Source organism: Panulirus ornatus, chromosome 20 (assembly GCF_036320965.1).
Source record: "Panulirus ornatus isolate Po-2019 chromosome 20, ASM3632096v1, whole genome shotgun sequence".
Taxonomy (NCBI): domain Eukaryota; kingdom Metazoa; phylum Arthropoda; class Malacostraca; order Decapoda; family Palinuridae; genus Panulirus; species Panulirus ornatus.
In genome coordinates this window covers 77576980-77598496 of record NC_092243.1, presented here as the reverse complement: position 1 = coordinate 77598496, position 21517 = coordinate 77576980, and the positions used below count along the sequence as shown (strand labels likewise).

The window sequence follows — 21517 nt, the reverse complement described above, 5'->3', positions numbered from 1 at the left end:
CGGGCCGTGTGGGGAGGAACGGAGGTTGTTGATACGACGGTACTGTGAGGAGGGACGTGAGGTTGGCGCAATAGTACAATGGTCCTGTCAAGACAGAAGTAGGGTTTGGACAGAACCCGCACCATACGTCTGTACACTGTAGCACTATCATCTCTCTCTCGTGATAGTACTGACCTTGCCCTGTGCAACGCCCTCCGTCTCTCCTCCTAACCAATCCAAGATAAGATAAGACAGGAGCCGAGTGTGTTGTGGAAGAGGCGGAGGTGCACCACTGTGATGTGCTCCACCTGCTGAGTGGAGAACTCGTAGATATGGAACTCCAAGGTTGGAATCCCATGAACGTGATCAAAAGCTCACCTGCTGGCTGGGGAGTGTCCAGCGGCTCGTTACTTCAGGAATAATGTTAACGAAGGTCCAAACAATGCTATCCCACACCACAGCAGTGTGTGTGGCCTCCAGCTTTGGTCACACAACTTTGAGAAAGACAACTAGAATGCGAGATGAAATATAATATCTTCAGGTCAGATGGAGGAGGTAAACCTATTGCTGAATGATTCTTGTGGTAACGTAAGTAGAAAGAATATCTCTAGCATCAGTAACAAAGCAGGGAGTAACAAGGCCAACAGCAACACTCGGGGTAGCAACAGTAACAGGTCAAAGTAACAACAGCAGCTGTATCAGTTTTCACGCAACTAACATCCACTTCACCAGCAACAACAACTCTACCTCAGGGGACTCGACCGTCACTGTGTAGTCAGTCAACCTCCAGTATGTGTTGCCCAGCTGTATGTGCCTTACTAACGTGACACTTTCTTTGTATTGCTTTGTTGTCTACGGTTTTTAACGTGTGGATCCACACCAACCAAGCTTAATCGCACATCAGCCTCGCATGAAGCTCCTCCTTACTCTATCGTCAAAAGCTAAAACAAATGAAAAACTAAACCCGAAGTGCACAAGTGAATTAACCATTAAACCCGAAGTGCACAAGTGAATTAACCATTAAACCCGACGGACGAGACCAAAACAACCCAGATAGATCATAGTGACGGAGTCTCATGATCCTGAGATTATGGGGTTTGCAACGTAGACCCTTCAGCCACTCCCCGAGGCCCTGTCTGCTGCTGCTGCTGCTGCTGCTGCTGCAGGCATTCACTGTTACATGACCTGGGTATATTGTTGCCACTGGCAGCCATGACCACATGAGCTTCATCCGTCACCTCCTGCATCACAAACCGTCTGATTCTTCCTCACCAAAAGGTCGTCACCAAATTGTATTCCTCTCCCAGAGAATCGTCTGCCTCGAGTCCTCTATCGTTCTCCGCAGCATCTTTACATCACATATGAGTTCTCTTGTTTCTACAACATGTTGTAGTGGTGTGGACGAGGTAGCTCGGTAAAGCAACTAACTTGAAGGACCCGCAAGTGATGAGTGTTCTCAATAGTTCTTCGTCTGTCAGTAGCTTTTTCCATCGCTCGCTACTCTCATCTTTAAATGAAGAAATCACCAGCTTGTAGACTTGAACAACTTGTTACCTCGCGAATAAGGAATCTATCCTCTCGGGAATTTCAACCAGAGGAAGTTGTGAGGATGCCGTCCTCCGTGAACTTTTCTTAAATTTTTGACATGAACTTCTCTGGAGGCCAGATGGGCTGTGGAGGAATCCCTCCAGTGTGGTAGTGGAGATAAAGGGTGGCGGGGTTGTGGCTAGCGTGTCGCGGAGGACCCCAGCCAAACCTGCTAAACCTAGCAACAGGAGGTACGGCCACGCATCGCTCATTATATGGTGCCCCCGGGGAAGTCCTGAGCGAAAACCACAAGTTACGAGACGGGAGGTGATGCAGTAGAGGCATGCCGGCGACAACGCTGGTGGCCAGCTCTGCCTCCCCCGACCTGTGGCTGCATCCCTCTGTCTCTCCCGACTTGTGGCTGACACAGGCACTACTGGCTACACTGCAGGACCTGGCAATGCTTGCCTGTTCTCGGGGAGCGCCACAGGCACTGGGCATTTATAGACTATTAAAGTCTATACAACGAAGATGTGCAAGTTTCGTAAAAACTTTCTCTTTCCTCCCAACACATGTCGCTGCTCGAGGAAATATATAACTAAAGTGTCTATACACCGTCAACGTGTTTCCCAGGACACTAACTTTCACCCATACTTCTCACTATGTATTCTGAGCAGCAGCGCACATGAGTCTCCTGAGCAGCAGCGCACATGAGTCTCCTGAGCAGTAGCGCACATGAGTCTCCTGAGCAGTAGCGCACATGAGTCTCCTGAGCAGTAGCGCACATGAGTCTCCTGAGCAGCAGCGCACATGAGTCTCCTGAGCAGCAGCGCACATGAGTCTCCTGAGCAGTAGCGCACATGAGTCTCCTGAGCAGTAGCGCACATGAGTCTCCTGAGCAGTAGCGCACATGAGTCTCCTGAGCAGTAGCGCACATGAGTCTCCTGAGCAGTAGCGCACATGAGTCTCCTGAGCAGTAGCGCACATGAGTCTCCTGAGCAGCAGCGCACATGAGTCTCCTGAGCAGTAGCGCACATGAGTCTCCTGAGCAGTAGCGCACATGAGTCTCCTGAGCAAAGTACATCATTACTTGAAGATTAGGTACGAGGTAGAGGGATGTTTTGGTGGGTGAGACTCGTGGCTCACGCTCGACACACTTTGAACTATGACCAGCTGACGCCCAGGCCGCTGTGCTGACTCTCAGGCCAATGTGCTGACACTCAGACCACTGTGATGACACTCAGGCCGCTGTGCTGACACTCAGACCACTGTGATGGCACTCAGGCCGCTGTGCTATTCAGGCCACTGTGCTAACACTCAGACCACTGTGCTGACAGTTAGGCCATTGTGCTGATGAGCACACTGTTGGCTGACTCACAGGTTCAGGCCTTTGTTTCCATGAAACGGCTGACGCTCTGACAACTGATACAGACATGACAGTATTGAACAGGCCATTGTTTCTCAGGCCTTTGTCTCATAGGCCATTGACTCGCAGACCCTTGACATATAGACATTTGTCGCAAAGGCCTTTGTCTCAGGCCTTTGTCTCGCAGGCCCTAAGTAATTGTCTCGCAGATCTTTGTCTTGCAGACCATTGACTCGCAGGCCATTGTCCCACAGGTTCTGGACTCGCAGGCCCTTATCACATAGTCATTCTCTCATAGTAGACAATGTCGGAGGATGTAATAAACGAAAGTATTCACTGTTCTTATTTTCTCTTTCTAGTGGTCATTGTGCATATATCTCTTCACGGTGAAGGTTCTGCAAATATATATATATATATATATATATATATATATATATATATATATATATATATATATATATATATATATATATTTTTTTTTTTTTTTTTTTTTTTTATACTTTGTCGCTGTCTCCCGCGTTTGCGAGGTAGCGCAAGGAAACAGACGAAAGAAATGGCCCAACCCCCCCCCCCATACACATGTACATACACACGTCCACACACGCAAATATACATACCTACACATATATATATATATATATGTGTGTGTGTGTGTGTGTGTATATCGTTACCTCGCAAACGCGGGAGACAGCGACAAAGCTAAATATATATATATATATATATATATATATATATATATATATATATATATATATATATATATATATATATATATATATATACACAAAGCAGAAAAGATATATGCAAAAGTAAATCTTCAAAAGAGTAATGATATTCAATGATGCATGGTATGGGTTGTTAAAGTATTCGTTTTCTATGAGAACTTGGTCACGTTTTCTTTATTTGCAGCGTTCGTCCACCACAAGGCACAGCTGTTCTCTGTAGCGTAGTCTACACTGCTGCTCTCCTGTAGTATAGCTTGCACTGTTGTCCTCATGTAGTATGGCCTTCACGGTTCACCTCTCGTATAGTCTACACTATCATCCATCTTCGGTATAACCTACATTGTTCACCTTCTGTAGTACAGCCTACAATGTATCCTCCTGTACTACATATGACACTGTTAGCCTCCTGTACTGATGCTACACTGTTAACCTCCTGTACCGATGCTACAGTTAACCTGCACTGATTCTACATTGCAATATATCCTGCACTGCCGTCCCCCTGTATTTTCCTACACTGCTGCCCTCTTATAGTTTAACCTATATCATTATCCTCCTATAGTATAAGCCTACACTGCTATCCTACTTACACTGTTATCCCTCTGTAGTATACCTTACACTGCTATACTCCTGTAGTATACCTTACACATCTTCCAAAAGTATAGCTAACAATACTCTCCTTGTGTAGTCTACCTTACACTGTGCTATGTTTCTGCTATGTATTTCCTAATCTATTTTTCAGTTTCAAATTCATTCATTGTAAAACTAACAAGTAAGTTTCCGTGATAATGTAATGACCAGAAACGTTAACTTTGATGTGGATGTGTAACTAGATGGTCAGAAATATCAATGTCTCGTATGATTGTTGTATGTATAACCGATATATGATTTTGGTAAAATTTTAATAGTACAAGAAGTACTACTGGGTTTTGTCTCATGCCATTTGTCTATAACAATCACATCCATTCGCTAAGGTATCATTAAAAACCACTGAGCTCAAGATTTATAGTTATCCCCAAAAACTTTCAAAGAAAATTTCAAGTTTATATAGAAAATGAATTTTATATTTGAAAGGGTAACTAAAAAATAATCTATACTCTTGGTATACAAACCCAGCGGAAGTATTTTTAAAAATAATTCATTTTACATCGGTTTTTTTAGTGTTTAAAGACATTAGAATTATAGAGCATAGACACGAGATAAAACTAGCGGAAATTTACGGTTTGGGTAACAATGGAATCCTAACAAAGTGTGGGTAGGCATTTCAGATGTAACACCTTTAAGCCGACTTGTTTCATGTTCCTGTAAAGTGGGCAGGGCTTTCAATAGAGCGCAGTGGTAAAGTGAGACAGGCAACTGAACAATTGATGATGTAAAATGTGCATTACAGATTCATCTGAAGTTTGTATAGAACTTCACCGTGGAAGGGAAATAGCGAACAATGAAAACTAGGCCGCTAATATTCTCAAAGACTGCATCTTCACTATACCTAGATGCCACCTTCGCTATAACCAATAAACCATTATTCACTTAACTCTTAATGAAGCCACCTTCACTACAACCTCTGCATCACTAAACTTGGATCGAACTTTTAAGGTTCAGCTTTTAAGTCAGTCTTACAGTGTTGGCGCGGGGACGAGGCCTGACCGGGTCACATCGCTAAAGAGGTCATGAGGTCGTGTTGGGCGGACGTGACGTCTGTAACCGATCTACTGACCATCAGGGTTGGTTACTTGCTTGCTTGATTAGTTGGTCTATAGACTTATCAACTGCCAGGGTCATTAAGGGTCGTTTACATCGTTATAACCATCAGTCAGAAATCTTGAACACCATCTTCAGGTGTTCACTTCCAAGACCATATACACACTGTGTATATAGCCTTATACACGTGTGGCGCGGGTTTTCAAGGCCCACGTTGCATCTGAGACATCATCAAGGTTTTGTATCAGAATAAAGTGTTGGGCGATGGATCAGTGAGGGTGAATCATAATGGTGGCTGAAGGGCACCTGGAGCAAGCGTAAGGTTGCCCAACGCAACGCAGTCGTTCCTACTACGTCTCTGGACTGTGAGGGATGACTGCAGGTCACATGGACTCAAGATTCATAATTCCAGAATTTGATTTCAAGAGAAATTTTCAACCCACACCACAATGTGGTGAGGTGCTTATCTTGCGAGAGTACCAGATTGAACTGGCTATAAACCCACACCACAATGTGGTGAGGTGCTTACCTTGCGAGAGTACCAGGTTGAACTGGCTATAAACAGAGACAAGAAAAATGGTCATATATCCACACTGGACAGTGCAAGAAGACGTGACCATGCGACTTTGCAAGACACTTGAGGTGTCTTGCACCCAAGTTGCTATCATGTCGGCAACTCTCGTGGACTTACGGGAACTGGGAGGACAGACTTTTGGAGCAACTATTCATACCACAAGACTGAACCACAAAGACAGCACCTCCAGGCTTCACAATGTGGGGAGGAGAGTCGTCAGCATGGATGCCTAGTGTTGTTAGTTCTCAGTCAGATATTTCTGTATATGTTCAAGCGCGCTGGTTCTGCCAACGTGCTGAGGTGGGAAAGGAGTTTCTTAGGCGGGTGGGTTAGTATGGTGGTATCAGAGGGAGTTATCTACCAGGATGGGAGTGTTGTTACTTCCCAATATTATGCAGTGGGTGTGACCCAAGCATGATCATGTAAGTGGACGATATTTACAACCATTTATCTTCGTTTGTTTCATGATGTATCTCCTCCACCGAGTCCCCGAACCCCACATTGTTAGCATCATCACGCAAGATGGTCAGTGTTTTCATGTGACTGTTTTTAAGTACTCCATCTTGCACGGACGACGTACCTGCTTCTTCGCAGACAAGTATACTTCTTAAGGAGTCATTATGTATGTTGGGGATCTATCAATACCGTAACTGTTGTGTTGGACCCAAGCTGGTGCATAGTAGTCTATCAGACATCATGTACAGACTAAGTGTATCAGTTTAGCAGTTCTAACAGTGGGACCACATGTAGGGTTGTATCGTGCCACACTCGGATCCTCTCTGTACAATATCGAATTAGCCGTTGTACAGATGTGGGTGTCAGGCAGTTCTGGGACCGGGATAGAAGGTGATTTGAAAAGCATATTGACAATGAACACGGCCAAGGTTATCACAGGCCGTGTGTATGCAGATAACACTGATTTACATTTCACGATAAGTTCTCATGTTGAGATTAATTTTATGGGCATAATTGATTATAACATTCGCGGGACTCTCTAAGGTTGACGGAAATATGGCCTATAGTAGTACAAACAGCATGGGACTCAGTACTCCACCGTGAGGAGTACAAACATTCATATTTTGAACATCGATGTTGTAACTTTGAAACAATTAGGTAGACTTGCTGCTGGTGAGATATTTAAGAATCTATTAAAGAAGTCAACATCTTATGTCCATTCTAGCTGGTATATCCAATACTAAATTGTCTGTTAGCAGTAAACGATATAGATTTTAATTCAAGGAATGTATTGTATTTCTTGGATACTATGTAACTCCATCTACAGCTAAAGGTTTAATAGACGTATATACACTCTAGCCTTAGGTAAACATATCAAGCGTGTGTCTTTTGATGTGTTCTCGTCTGTTTACCATCATCCGCCAAAAGATGTACACTGGCAACTCACTCACTGGGAAGATGGGATGAAAATCAAGTTACTATGTTTTGGTGTTGGTGTAATACTACTGTTGGTTCATAAAGTTACTGAACAATAGCGTAACTCGTGTTGATACTTAACACTGGATTACCTACAATGTGTGGAAGATGTAATAAGTGACATCTTCCTCGCACTATCCTTGCCGTGTTCATACTCGGTGACTGGCACATCATAATGTTGCTGCTTACTATAATCAGATACGGTCATTTGTATCGATATATCTTCTATAGGCATCGGTCTAGTCTCCGTTATCAGTATGCTGTAATTTGAAATATGAATTATTTTTGTAAGTAAATCGTTCGTTTCACAGGATTTGAATGAGAAGTTTGTGTTTTTTCGTAACAATGATATTAATATTTTCATCTAGGCTTTGGCAAGGAAAGTGTGTTCACATACTACTCTGACTTATCTTTTTCAGTCATTATGATTAAGTTCGCTTATTCGTTTCCCATCTGTAAGCAAACGAAGCCTGATTTACTTTTAAGAAGTGTAACCTAATCAAGACCATTTAATTATATATATATATATATATATATATATATATATATATATATATATATATATATATATATATATATATATATATATATATAGCCTGAGCCAGATATCCATTTTGACCAACTCCCTAGGGATGGAAGGACATCTGGGTTGACTGTGGACCGACCAACGCAACCAGGATTCGACCCAATGCCTTCCACCCAGCGCGACCCGTGAGTGCGTCATGGTCAGTAACGTTAACCTCTTATATATAGTTAAGTTTACCATCCAGTCTGCTGTTAACACAGTTGTGATCAAGATATGGTTTTCCCAGGCAATTTAGATCTATAATTGAAAAAGTCGCAGCTATATTGAGAAGGTCAGCAATAATGGTTTTAGTTATCTAACTTCATCATTATGTACTAATCTGATACAGAAGCTATGAATCTTATGTTCCCGTTACACTGTTAATATCTCCAGCTGACTGAGACACACGACCGCGCCACGTACGTACTGGATGTTGTTCCTTGATAACCAGACACAACAACGTCAACAATAACACAAACATATAACGAATGCCTCGCTTTGTTGTTGTGGTTATAACCTCTCTCTCTAAGTTATATAATCACTGTCTGGCACAACTATAAACATGTTATTACCACCCGAATTCTCAGAATATCCCAGGTGCGGAATATCCCACCGCGTCCCCTCTCCTCCACCAATCCCATCCCATCCCAGTCCTACTGACCTTCACTGGGATGTGTGGGACGAGGCCAACAATGCTTGGCCAGTCAGTGCTCGTGGGATCCCCAGCTCGGGCGACAGCCAACTCTCACACATACAGTCGTGCTGTGTTGTCTGTAATCCTATATAGACGTGCCTATAGCTATTTAGACGTGCCTATGGCTATATAGGTGAGCCTATAGTTATATAGTTGAGCCTATTGTTATAACATAGGCGGGTGAGTTCAACAAACGTCCCAGTGAAGAAAAGCTCAAAATGTGTTCGTTTCAGAGGAACTAAACAAAGTCTGTTGGCATTGTGGTTGCTTAATGTTGGTGATTTCGGGTCCAGGTTACGACATCTAAGGTAACTGTAGTTTGTAAGGAATTAACTATTTTTCTTTGAGTTATTCTCAGTGTTAGATACTAAGCAATTGTAGTGGATATTGACATAATATATGGGTATATTGTGGACCCAGAAACACCATTTAAGTATTAGCCACAAATATAAAAGGGACAATTCACTATACTGTAGAAACATCAACTGATATATAAAGCTAATGTGATCTAAAGATGATTTTATCATAATTCATATATAACTCTCAGACTTATGGCAAGTAAAAAACGACGAAGTGATATGTATAACTCACATCAACCTGTGCATCACTGGATGATTACATTACAATCATGTAATGTAATCCAAAGATAAATGACAAACACAACCAAGTCTTGGGTGATGCAGATCACGTCAGTCATGAACTGGTTGTGGGAGGACCAAGTATGAGACGAGACATGAGTCATGATCACCAGCAGGAAAATAATGAATTCAGGTCAGAATAATATATATATATATATATATATATATATATATATATATATATATATATATATATATATATATATATATATATATATATATGCACATATTGATACTTGCTGCCTTCATCCATTCTCGTCGCCACCCCTTCTCACATGAAAAAGCATCTTTGACAATCTTTCCTCACACATTCTCTCCATGTGACCAAAACATTTCATAACACCCTCTTCTGCTCTCTCAACCACACTCTTTATTTCCACACATCTCTCTTACCCCTTTCATTACTTAGCCGATCAAACCACCTCACACCACATATTGTTCTCAAGCATCTCATTTCTAACACACCCACCCTCCTCCGCACAACCCTATCTATAGCCCATGCCTCGCAACCATATAACATTGTTGGAACCACTATTCCTTCAAACATACCTATATTTGCTCTCCGAGGTAATATTCTCGTCTTCTACACATTCTTCAACGCTAGCAGAACCTTCGCCCCATCCCCCACCCTGTGAGTCACTTCCACTTCCATGGTTCCATCCACTGCTAAATCCACTCCTAGACATCTGAAACACTTCACTTCCTCCAGTTTTTCTCCATTCAAACTTACCTCCCAAATGACTTGTCGCTCAACCCTAGTGTACCTAATAACCTTGCTGTTATTCACATTTACTCTCAGCTTCCTTTTTTCACACACTTTACCAAACTCAGTCACCAACTTTTGCAGTTTCTCACCCGAATCAGCCACCAGCGGTGTATCATCAGCAAACAACAACTGACTCGCTTCCCAAGCCCTCTCATCGACAGCAGACTGCATACTTGCCCCTCTCTCCAAAACTCTTGCATTCACCTCCCTAACAACCCCATCCATAAACAAATTAAACAACCATGTAGACATCACACACCCCTGCAGCAAACAGACAGTCACTGAGAACCAATCACTTTCCTCTCTTCCTACTCGTACACATGCCTTACATCCTCGATAAAAACTTTTCACTGTGTCTAGCAACTTACATCCTACACCATATACTCTTAATACCTTCCACAAAGCATCTCTATCAACCCTATCATACGCCTTTTCCATATCCATAGATGCTACATGCAAATCCATTTGTTTTTCTAAGTATTTCTCACGTACATTTTTCAAAGCAAACACCCGATCCACACATCCTCTACCACTTCTGAAACCACACTGCTCTTCCCCAATGTGATGATCTGTGCATACCTTCACCCTCTCAACCAATACCCTCCCATACAATTTCCCAGGAATATTCAACAAACTTATACCTCTGTCATTTGAACACTCACCTTTATCTCCTTTGCCTTTGTACATTGGCACTATGCATGCATTCTGCCAATCCTCAGGCACTTCACCATGAACCATACATACACTGAATATCCTTACCAACCAATCAAAAACACAGTCTCCCCCCATTTTCTGTAAATTCCACTGCAGTACCATCCAAACCCGCCGCCTCTCCGGCTTTCATCTTCCGCATAGCTTTCACTACCTTTTCTCTGTTTACCAAACCATTCCCCCTGACTCTCTCACTTCGCACACCACCTCGACCAAAAGACCCTATATCTGCCACTCTATCATCAAACATATTCAACAAACCTTCGAAATACTTACTCCATCTCCTTCTCACTTCACCTATACTTGTTATTACCTCCCCGTTTTCCCCCTTAACCGATGTTCCCATTTGCTCTCTTGTCTTACTCACTTTATTCACCTCTTTTCAAAACATCTTTTTATTCTCCCTAAAATCTAATGATACTCTTTCACCCCAACTCTTATTTGCCCTCTTTTTCACCTTTTGCACCCTTCTCTTGACCTCTTGCCGCTTTCTTTTATACATCTCCCAGTCATCTGCACTATTTCCCTGCAAGTATCGTTCAAACGCCTCTCTCTTCTCTTTCACTAACAATCTTACTTCTTCATCTCACCACTCACTACCCTTTCTAATCTGCCCACCTCCAACGCTTCTCATGCCACAAGCATCTTTTGCGCTAGCCATCACTGATTCCCTAAATACATCCCATTCCTCCCCCACTCCCCTTCCGTCCTTTGCTCTCACTTTTTTCCATTCTTCACTGCATCTCTCCTGGTACTTCCTCACACAAGTCTCCTGTCTAAGCTCACTTACTCTCACCACTCTCTTCATCCCAACATTCTCTCTTCTTTTCTGAAAACCCCTATAAATCTTCACCTTTGCCTCCACAAGATAATGATCAGACATCCCTCCAGTTGCCCCTCTCAGCACATTAATATCCAAAAGTCTCTCTTTCACACGCCTATTAAATAGCACATAATCCAATAACACGCTCTTACCATCTCTCCTACTTGAATACGTATGCTTATGTATATCTCTCTTTTTAAACCAGGTATTCCCAATCACCAGTCCTTTTTCAGCAGAAATGTACAAGCTCTTCACCATTTCCATTTACAACACTGAACACCCTATGTACACCAATTATACCCTCAACTGCCACATTACTCACCTTTGCATGCAAATCGACCATCACTATAACCCGGTCTCGTGCATCAAAGCTGCTAACACACTGAGCTGCTCCCAAAACACTTGCCTTTCATGATCTTTCTTCTCATGACCAGGTGCACAGGCACCAATCATTACTCATCTCTCTCCATCCACTTTTAGTTTTACCCTCATCAATCTAGAGTTTACTTTCCTACACGCTATTACATACTCCCACAACTCCTGCTTCAAGAATATTGCTACTCCTTCCTTTGCTTTTGTCCTCTCACCAACCCTTGACTTTTTCACAAAACATTCTCAAACCACTCTTCCCCTTTACCCTTGAGCCTCGTTTCACTCAGAGCCAAATCATCCAGGTTCCTTTCCTCAAACATTCTACCTATCTCTCCTGTCTTCTCATCTTGGTTACATTCACACACATTTAGACACCCCAATCTGAGCCTTCGATGAGGATGAGCACTCTCTGCATGACTCCTTCTTCTATATATAATCGCGATGAATAACATGTGAGTGTGTGTACACAGCTTACATTCCGCCCTTCCTTCGACCTCGAGCTCTCATCAGTTGCCAGTTACTCTCATTTCTTAACACTATTGTCCTGTCGTGTGTGTGTGTGTGTGTGTGTGTGTGTGTGTGTGTGTGTGTGTGTGGTGAGACCTGGGGAGTCTGGAGGGGTGGGGTGAGGTGGGGGTTGGACAGTATCTACGCAACTCATACAAACGATGATACGTATACAGATTATCTTACTCCCAGTATCTTGATCCTTTCCTACAGCCAGCAATATTCTGGCAACTTGGTCGGCAGCGAACGTGTCAGGTTGGACGTCGCTTCGTACCTCACGTGGTCATGACGAGGTGTGTCGTCAGCGTACGTGTTCGAGACGAGGTTTACTGACCCTGTGTCTAGCGTGGAGCAACCTGGGTCCGGGGAGACCTGTAGATGCCCTGGGAGATAGTGGCAGGCCCTGGGAGACTGACTGGAGTCCAGGATGATATGGCTGGGAGGGAGAGAGAGATGACTGGAGGGGGTGATAACATCAGCGGGATAGATAGAGGTGAGGAGAAGGAAGAGGTGAGAGAATGGCGAAGAATGAAGGATGAAAAGGGTGATAATAGAGTAGGTAGAGGAGTGTGAGAATCATAGTGAGGAGTGAGAGGGTTGGTGCGAGCAGGGAAGGAGAGTACGTGAGGATGAGTGAGGACAGATAACAAGAGACCTGCTGGCCGTCGTGAGGACCTACTAACTAATGGTTGTGAGGACCTGGCTAGTCGGGGTCAGGACCTGGCCAGTAATGGTGAGGACCTGGCCAGTAGTGGTAAGGACCAGGTTAGTCGGGTCAGGACCTGGCAAGCTGTAGTGAAGACCTGGCTAGTCGGGGTCAGGACCTGGCCAGTAGTGGTGAGGACCTGGCCAATCGGGGTCAGGACCTGGCTAGCAGTGGTGAGGGCCTGACTAGGAGTGGTTAAGACATGCCTAGGATTGTGTTTGTGAGGTAAGTTTGATATCATTTTGACCGTTTGTGATATATATATATATATATATATATATATATATATATATATATATATATATATATATATATATATATATAAGTGTGTTTGTAAAGTATCATTGCACACTTGCTGTCGTTAAAGAGCGTCATATCTGTGAAGGTTTCGTGGAAGTATCTGTCAATATCTTGATTGTCTGGCGAGTTTAATCATTCGTTGATCTTGTCATTATTGTGATTGTTTACTATGATATTTGATATAATTTCTTATAAGATGATATCTTTCTTATCAATCATTTACCAGACCTTGACCTGCTACGGAAGCCTTGTGTTTGTCCTAGACAAATTTTCATTTTCTTTGATGTATTTTTGTTTGTTGTAAATCTTATTGCATACCTGCTCTTATTCTTTTTAATGGTCCTGATCTTGATATAGAAAATCTTTTTTCTTTAGGAAGTACATTTGCATATTATCCTCAACGATGGAATAGATAGGCAGTGAGAGGTCTGGGTAACCTGTTTCTGGTTTCTGCTCGTTCAAATGTCATGAGATCTCGTGAGATCTTGGGAATATCTTCGAGCATTCTTCAGTCTTCTAGAGAATGATATTGCTACCATCTTTTCCACCAAAAAACATAAATCCTAGGTAAAGTCTTGAAGCCTAATCTAACACTCAAAGCCTAATGTAACTTGGACCTTAAAATCTAGCCTGACTTAAAATTTGATTCAAACGTAAGATCTTACATGAACTCTTCTCTACCGGTTCCTGAGCTGGAAGAAATCGGCAACGGTTACTAGTTCAGGGAAAATCTCATGACACTTATTTTTCAACGAACAAATAGATTTCTGTAAAACATTCATAATTTTATATCAAGAAAATTTCTCCACTCAGCTCTACATCTTAATAGTTTTCTACAACACAGATAACGTGAGCAAACACGGGTTGCTGTATTTTCCTATTGTTATCCATTAACAACGTTTAACGTTCTCTATGAAGTTCTCGCAGAAAATGATTGTTCTTACATTGAGGAAAGGGAAACATTAATAGATATATTTTCTCTTTAACACGTATTAATCTTACTATAATCTTTCTAATAGTTACTCTGTTATAATAAACTTCTTCGTTAATGAATATATCTAATTACCACATCCTGATTATAGCTTTAGGTCATTTAGGTTTTTTCTCGTTACAAATTTGCTCTTTTACCGCCGTGTGGCTCAGTAGTGTTCAATGTATGATTAAATGTTAACTTCAGCGGAAATCCAGACCAGCAGACCCAGAGCGCGATGTGCCGTATGACGGGGGCCCAGCCAGACGTCGACCTGGCAAACATGTTACACCAAGAGTTGTAGTTGTGGGACGAGCTTAAGTTGTGGATGTTACAGATGATCACATCAGCGGATCACTTTAAGATAATGTCAAATTAGGCTTTTAGAGGGGATATGATTTGTTTTCTAAATAGACGGATAAATATCAAATAAAAGCGAATGTTAAGAAAGAAACGTGACTTATGTTGGTGCAATATTCTTCAATGTGATGGCTGTAGCGACAATAGAGTTTATTCAGTGTAAAGATTCCATTCAATGTGATTCTAGTCAATTTCCATATGTTGAATTCGCTTTGATGCTAGATTTTACTTTCATGAGCATATGTAGTCCAAAGAAATATCATGCAACATACAAGAATTGTGATTTCCCACATATTGTCTAGTAATTGTAACTTTATACAGCCCATAACTTTAACATCAACCGCAGGAAAGGTAACATTAAGCTCTCGATAAAACTTTATATCACTGTCTTCACAATTTTAACATCAGGAAGCCAAAATGATTTAACATAACCCAATGTTTTAGCATTATGGTCAGCTTCACCTTCGTGGACTTCACTCCTAACACGACATAGTTTGGTTGTATTCCACTTGACATCAGGCCACCACTCGATGTTAGAATCATAAGTGATCTAAGGTTAACACTGCTACTGGTCAGAGTCCACTCACCCAGCCAGGGTCAACTGTGTTGAGGTCAAGATTAGATCTCTCTCACTCGTATCCTATTGTTCTTACTGAAGACAAACCTAACCTGACACAGGCTTTTGTCTTTAAGCGGCTAGTCCTCCCATGATATATATATATATATATATATATATACATATATATATATATATATATATATATATATATATATATATATATATATATATATATATATTTTGGAAAGGATCACAATTTTGCGCGTGATCAAGATATTCCTATGAGTCCACGGGGAAAATGAAACACGATAAGTTCCCAAGTGCACTTTCGTGTAAAAATCACATCATCAGGGGAGACACGAGAGAGAGATATAAGTCAGTTGATATACATATAATAAATAGATTAATGAATAAATAATCATTATCATACTTAATCGCTGTTTCCCTCGTCAGCGAGGTAGCGCCAGAAAACAGACAAAGAATGGCCTATCCACTCATATACACACATATATGCACATAGACGGCCGTACACGCACATATAATCAACATATACATATACACACACAGACGTATACATAATACACATGCGCACATCCACACTTGATTTATATACATAGACGCCCATACAAACACATATACATATCAACATATGCATATCAACATATACATATACAGATATATACACATACGCTCATGTACATATTCATATTTGCTTGCCTTCATTCATTCCTGTAACTTCCCTGCCACACAGGAAATAGCATCGCTACCCCCCGATTCAGCGAGGTAGCGCCATGAAAACAGACGAAAAGGGCCATATTCGTTCACACTCAGTCTCTAGCTGTCATGTGTAATGCACAGAGCCCACAGCTCCCTATTCACAACCAGGACCCACAGACGCTTCACATGCCCAGCTTCAGTCCATTGACAACACATCGACTCCGGTATCATTCCAGTTCATTCTATTCCTTGTACGCCTCTCACCCTTCTGCATGTTCAGACCCGTGTTACTCGAAATCTTAATCACTCTAGAATACTGTGTTGATATCTGAAGCTGCTGTTATTGGGTAGATGGAAAATGTTGGGCTGAAGCTCTCTCTCTCTCTCTCTCTCTCTCTCTCTCTCTCTCTCTCTCTCTCTCTCTCTCTCTCTCTCTCTCTCTCTCTCTCTCTCTCTCTCTCTCCTATTCTTGGTTTTATCGGACATGGCAAACAAGAAGCCGTCTTCAGGGTACAGCCCCTTCGAGGACCTTCTTGCTCCACAGGAATCTATCATTTCCCTGCTCCTGTGTGGAGTGCAGCAGCCCTAATGTTGCAAGAAGCTAGTAAACAGGGTCCTGAGGTTGCATGATAGTGACAGCATTCTAGTATTTTGCAAACATGCATTTCATATTTCAAGTACCAAAGTGTACGATTCTCATCCATTTTCTCTTCCAAATACCGTGCCTTCATCGCCACCTTCAGCAGCATGAAGCCCTTTGTCTCCAGCCTTGGGTTCTCCCCTAGAGCACTGGGTAGCGCCCTCACAAGACGCAGACGGGAACAGTTACCTTTCCACCACATAACTGATGGTGTCGGACGCTTCATGAGGGCAAGTGACGTCGCTGGCTGGAAGGTCATGCGAGCCAGACACATGGCGGCCACTTCCAGGAGTCACTCGGAGTCGCTGGAACCTGGCGATGATGGGGACCTCGCACAGTCCGTGGTTCCTGGAAGCCAGGGTTCCAGGGGAGGAGGTCCTCTGCCCTACGCATCCATCCCTGGACCCAAACCTCTCCCTCTCGTGGGAAACAAACTCCTGTTTACATCACTGGGTGAGTTCATCATCTTGGCGTGCATGTTCTACATTTCTCCTGTGTTGTTGTGACCTTTTAACACCTCAATACATCATATGCCTTTATGAAGAACATTTGTAAAATGAACAGTTATTACTACATAACATGTTATCATTAATAGCGTAATCAAGATTCAAATTCCTGACCAACTCTGTGAAATTAACAAGTTTTTGGCCAATGAACATCAAGTTCCTCTGCATTCAGTTTCAATTAACGAGAATATGATGTTGTGTCCTGTAATTAGGTATCACATGAGAGCTCTGCTGACATTATCATATACAAAATCAAATACTGATGTGATGCAATGATACAATTAAAGAATATAGTGAAATATCTATCATGTTATAGAGAATTGTATATGGACCAGTCTAAAACCCATGTTGATCAGCCGCTCTGTTAGTACATTTACATTTTCTTGTTGACCATAATACACAGGTTTGATAAAGCTTATAAGAGAATATGGAACATATTTGAACGATCATCGTTACAAAGTCGGGAATTACCAGCGTTATCTTACTTAAGTGTCGATGTGGTCAAGAACCGTCGGTATTTTTTTACTCTGAATTTCAATTATGATGGATCAAGTTTGAAGAGAATGTGATGCATCTTTGAGTACAGCTGGACCATCAGGAAGATATATATATATATATATATATATATATATATATATATATATATATATATATATATATATATATATACTATTCCATGAACTCTTGTGGAGGTAAAGATAGACACCGAGTCAGTGACCTTTGACCCAGATTAAAGGGTCAGGCTATCTTTTTCTTGTTCAAGCGATGACGTATGGTTAGAATACATCTATATACGAAATATCGGTGTTTGAGATGTGTTGACTGGTGTGAAAATAATAATGATGATAATGATAATGATAACGATAATGATAACGAAAATGATAATAATGGTATGAGGAATCCTAGCACTGTAGGCTGGTCTTCCAGATGGATGTAAGATGATGATGACGTATGTACAAGATGATGATGACGTATGTACAAGATGATGATGACGTATGTACAAGATGATGATGACGTATGTACAAGATGATGATGACGTATGTACAAGATGATGATGACGTATGTACAAGATGATGATGATGATGATGACGTATGTACAAGATGATGATGACGTATGTACAAGAGAACAACTGGTTGGTTGGTTGTCTGGGCTGAGGTCTGTCAACTGCCAAGGTAGTGAAGATGATCGTGAGACAATACACGCTCGTTGCCTCTTGTGTTCTTGACAATGGAAGAAAATAACACAATACCTAAGTTAGATATAGACTCATAGAGAATAGTTCAAAGCCAGAGCAAGCAATGGTCACAGATATAGATGTGTGTTGTGATAAGCGATCTATGTGGAAGATGATCATATTCTCTAATACACTGTTGATACAAACGACTATACGTACGACAATATTGATCTGATGATAACATCATAGATGATCATTATTCTTACGATAAATGATGATGATACTATGATAATTCCTCTGGTATCAGGTCCAGGTTGTACAGGGAATTGACTCAAACTGACCAGAATCACCACGGACACACTGGCTCGGGTATGACCAATGATCAGGAAGTAATTTAGTGCTGCAACATACATTAATTTTCCGGTTATTAGTTATTCACTAAATACAGTTTTTCATGGGATTATGTAGTTTAAAGGATGAAGCCATACGTTACATTCGGGTTCCATTTTGGAGCTAGAAAATGCTATACACAGTCGGGGGGGGGGGGGGGGGGGGCAGTCAGGCTCTGGGTCGACCCTCTCATCTTGTAAGATGCCATTGTAGGTCTACGAGACATTTTGTGTATTTGATGAATTGGTTTAACATGCTGCCAGGTGTGTCGCGTGTGACGTCATCGTGTCAACAAACGTAAATTTCATTAATGAATCGCCTGTAGTCAGGATGATTAGAAAACAATCAGAGAACAGATTAAAGAACGCCAGTTACTAAGGCCAGGCGGGTGTGTGGGTTCCCTCCTTGCAATATATATTCCCGCATCTAATTACACATTAGTGAATGTGACGCGAATCATTTCTGTATACTATAGAAGTAATGTTGTGTATGACGTGAACTTATAGCGTGTATGATTCAAGCTAATATTGTCCATGATTCAACCAACTATTAAGCTAAGAGAGAAATATTGTGTGTGATTCAACCAAGTATTTGTGCCTTGAGAACATTATAGTCCATCATTCAACCAAATATTTGAGCGTCTATAACAATATTGTCTATAATTCAACCAAATATTTGAGCGTCTATTACAATATTGTCTATAATCTAACCAGATGTCGCTTATCCTATCAAGCCAAAAGTTTGATGAGTGAGCACCACGCGAGACGTGGTTATAAAATATCGCCCAACTAATTACATTATCAAAAGAGAATATCGACATGATTGATATACATCCCACCATGCGCTCCATGTGCTCAGCTGGCCGAGTTGTGACGACACTGTTGACATATACAAAGGTTAAATATACATACAAACCTAACCATCCTTCCATGACCCACACTGCCTCACACCTCATCCCACTGATCATTAGTCATGTTATCATGCAATGTACCATTTACAATATATATATATATATATATATATATATATATATATATATATATATATATATATATATATATATATATATATATATATATATGTTTATTCATTTCATTATACTTTGTCGCTGTCTCCAACGTTAGCGAGGTAGCGCAAGGAAACACACGAAAGAATTGCCCAACCCACCCACATACACATGTATATACATACACGTCCACACACGCACATATGCATACCTATACATTTCAACGTATACATTCACGTATACATATATACATATATACATATATACACATATATACACATATACATAATTCATACTTGCTGCCTTTATTTATTCCGTCGCCACCCCGCCACACATGAAATGACAACCCCCTCCCCCCGCATGCGCGCGAGGTAATGCTAGGAAAAGACAACAAAGGCCACATTCGTTTACACTCAGTCTCTAACTGTCATATATAATGCACCGAAAGCACAGCTCCCTTTCCACATCCAGGCCCCACAAAACTTTCCATGGTTTACCCTAGACGCTTCACATGCCCTGGTTCAATCCATTGACAGTACGTCGACCCCAGTATATCACATCGTTCCAATTCACTCTATTCCTTGCACGCCTTTCACCCTCCTGCATCTTCAGGACCCGATCGCTCAAAATCTTTTTCACTCCATCCTTCCATCTCCAATTTGGTCTCTCACTTCTCGTTCCCTCCACCTTTGACATATATATCCTCTTTGTCAATCCTTCTTCACTCATACTCTCCATGTGACCAAACCATTTCAAAACACCCTCTTCTGCTTCCTCATTATGAAGCTGAAATCGTAATTATAGGAGTTCAGATGCTATTATTCAACATGTAATTTTTGTATACACGCATCACTACATGTTTCACGGAGACAGTCCGCTTCATCATCAGGTGCAAACAATTCATAAAGTTGTTAAGTCTCAACACCAACACAAAAGTTTTGTCTTTCCTGTGCCATTCTCCACTATACACTGGCCTGACCGGTGAAGGGAAGGTGGGAGGTGGCATGTGATTAGCGGTCATTTCCCTATTCAAGGGGCGATTATAGCCGAGCGGTTAGCGTCCCCGACCATCATGCATAGCAGCAAGACACACACACACACACACACACACACACACACACGTGAAACACGTGTATAAATGCGCTGGAAAATCAACACGGAAGTTCCAAGCTTTCGAGTGTATTTCAGACCTTTTGAAAGATCCTTCAATATGGCTTGAAATGTAGTGGAAAGCTTGGATCTTCTGTGTTTATTTTCCAGCAAGTTTACTTTGTATAAATGTAAATAATCGTACACAAAGGTCAGAGATTTCCTTCAGTAACAACGAAAATAATATTTGCCAGGCATTAGCCTGAGTTTTTAAAATGCATTTGAATTCTAGATTCTCGTACTTTAATCTCATTAATATGAATGGCATGAAAGCTGAAGTGATAGACACAGATTCATGATCAGCTGGAGAGCCAAGCTGTGCGCGGAAGTAGCATCATTTTGTTAAGTTAAATCCACGGCTACAGTACTCAGACCCTCGCTCCTGTGTTAAGTGTTAGCCGATAACATCGGTCTTGCCACCGATGTCACACGCTAGCCGATAAACCACAGTTCCACTCAGTACTTCCTGTGTTGAGCTTCAGTTGATGACTGATAACGAGAATGGAAGTGAATGTAGGGGAAATTTATGGTTACAACATATTGAGGATAATAGGAGGTTGGGGAGGTGAGGTGGGGAGAGTGACGGAGTGATGGGTGAAAACGTTTGGGGAGATAGATGCTTCACATGTTGGGGTGGAAGAGCTGGTGACAGGATGAGATTGA

General features: G+C 41.7%; 1 protein-coding gene across 1 annotated transcript in view; it reads left to right on the top strand.

Annotated features, from left to right (window-relative positions):
- Nucleotides 1–21517, top strand: part of LOC139756157 (probable cytochrome P450 49a1) — a 134397-nt gene that overhangs the window by 78683 nt on the left and 34197 nt on the right. The window contains exons 2-3 of the mRNA XM_071675332.1: nt 7931–8025; nt 16732–17081. Of these exons, the coding sequence (XP_071531433.1) occupies nt 16736–17081 (346 nt within the window). The 5' untranslated portion in view covers nt 7931–8025; nt 16732–16735. The remainder of the gene's footprint in view (nt 1–7930; nt 8026–16731; nt 17082–21517) is intronic.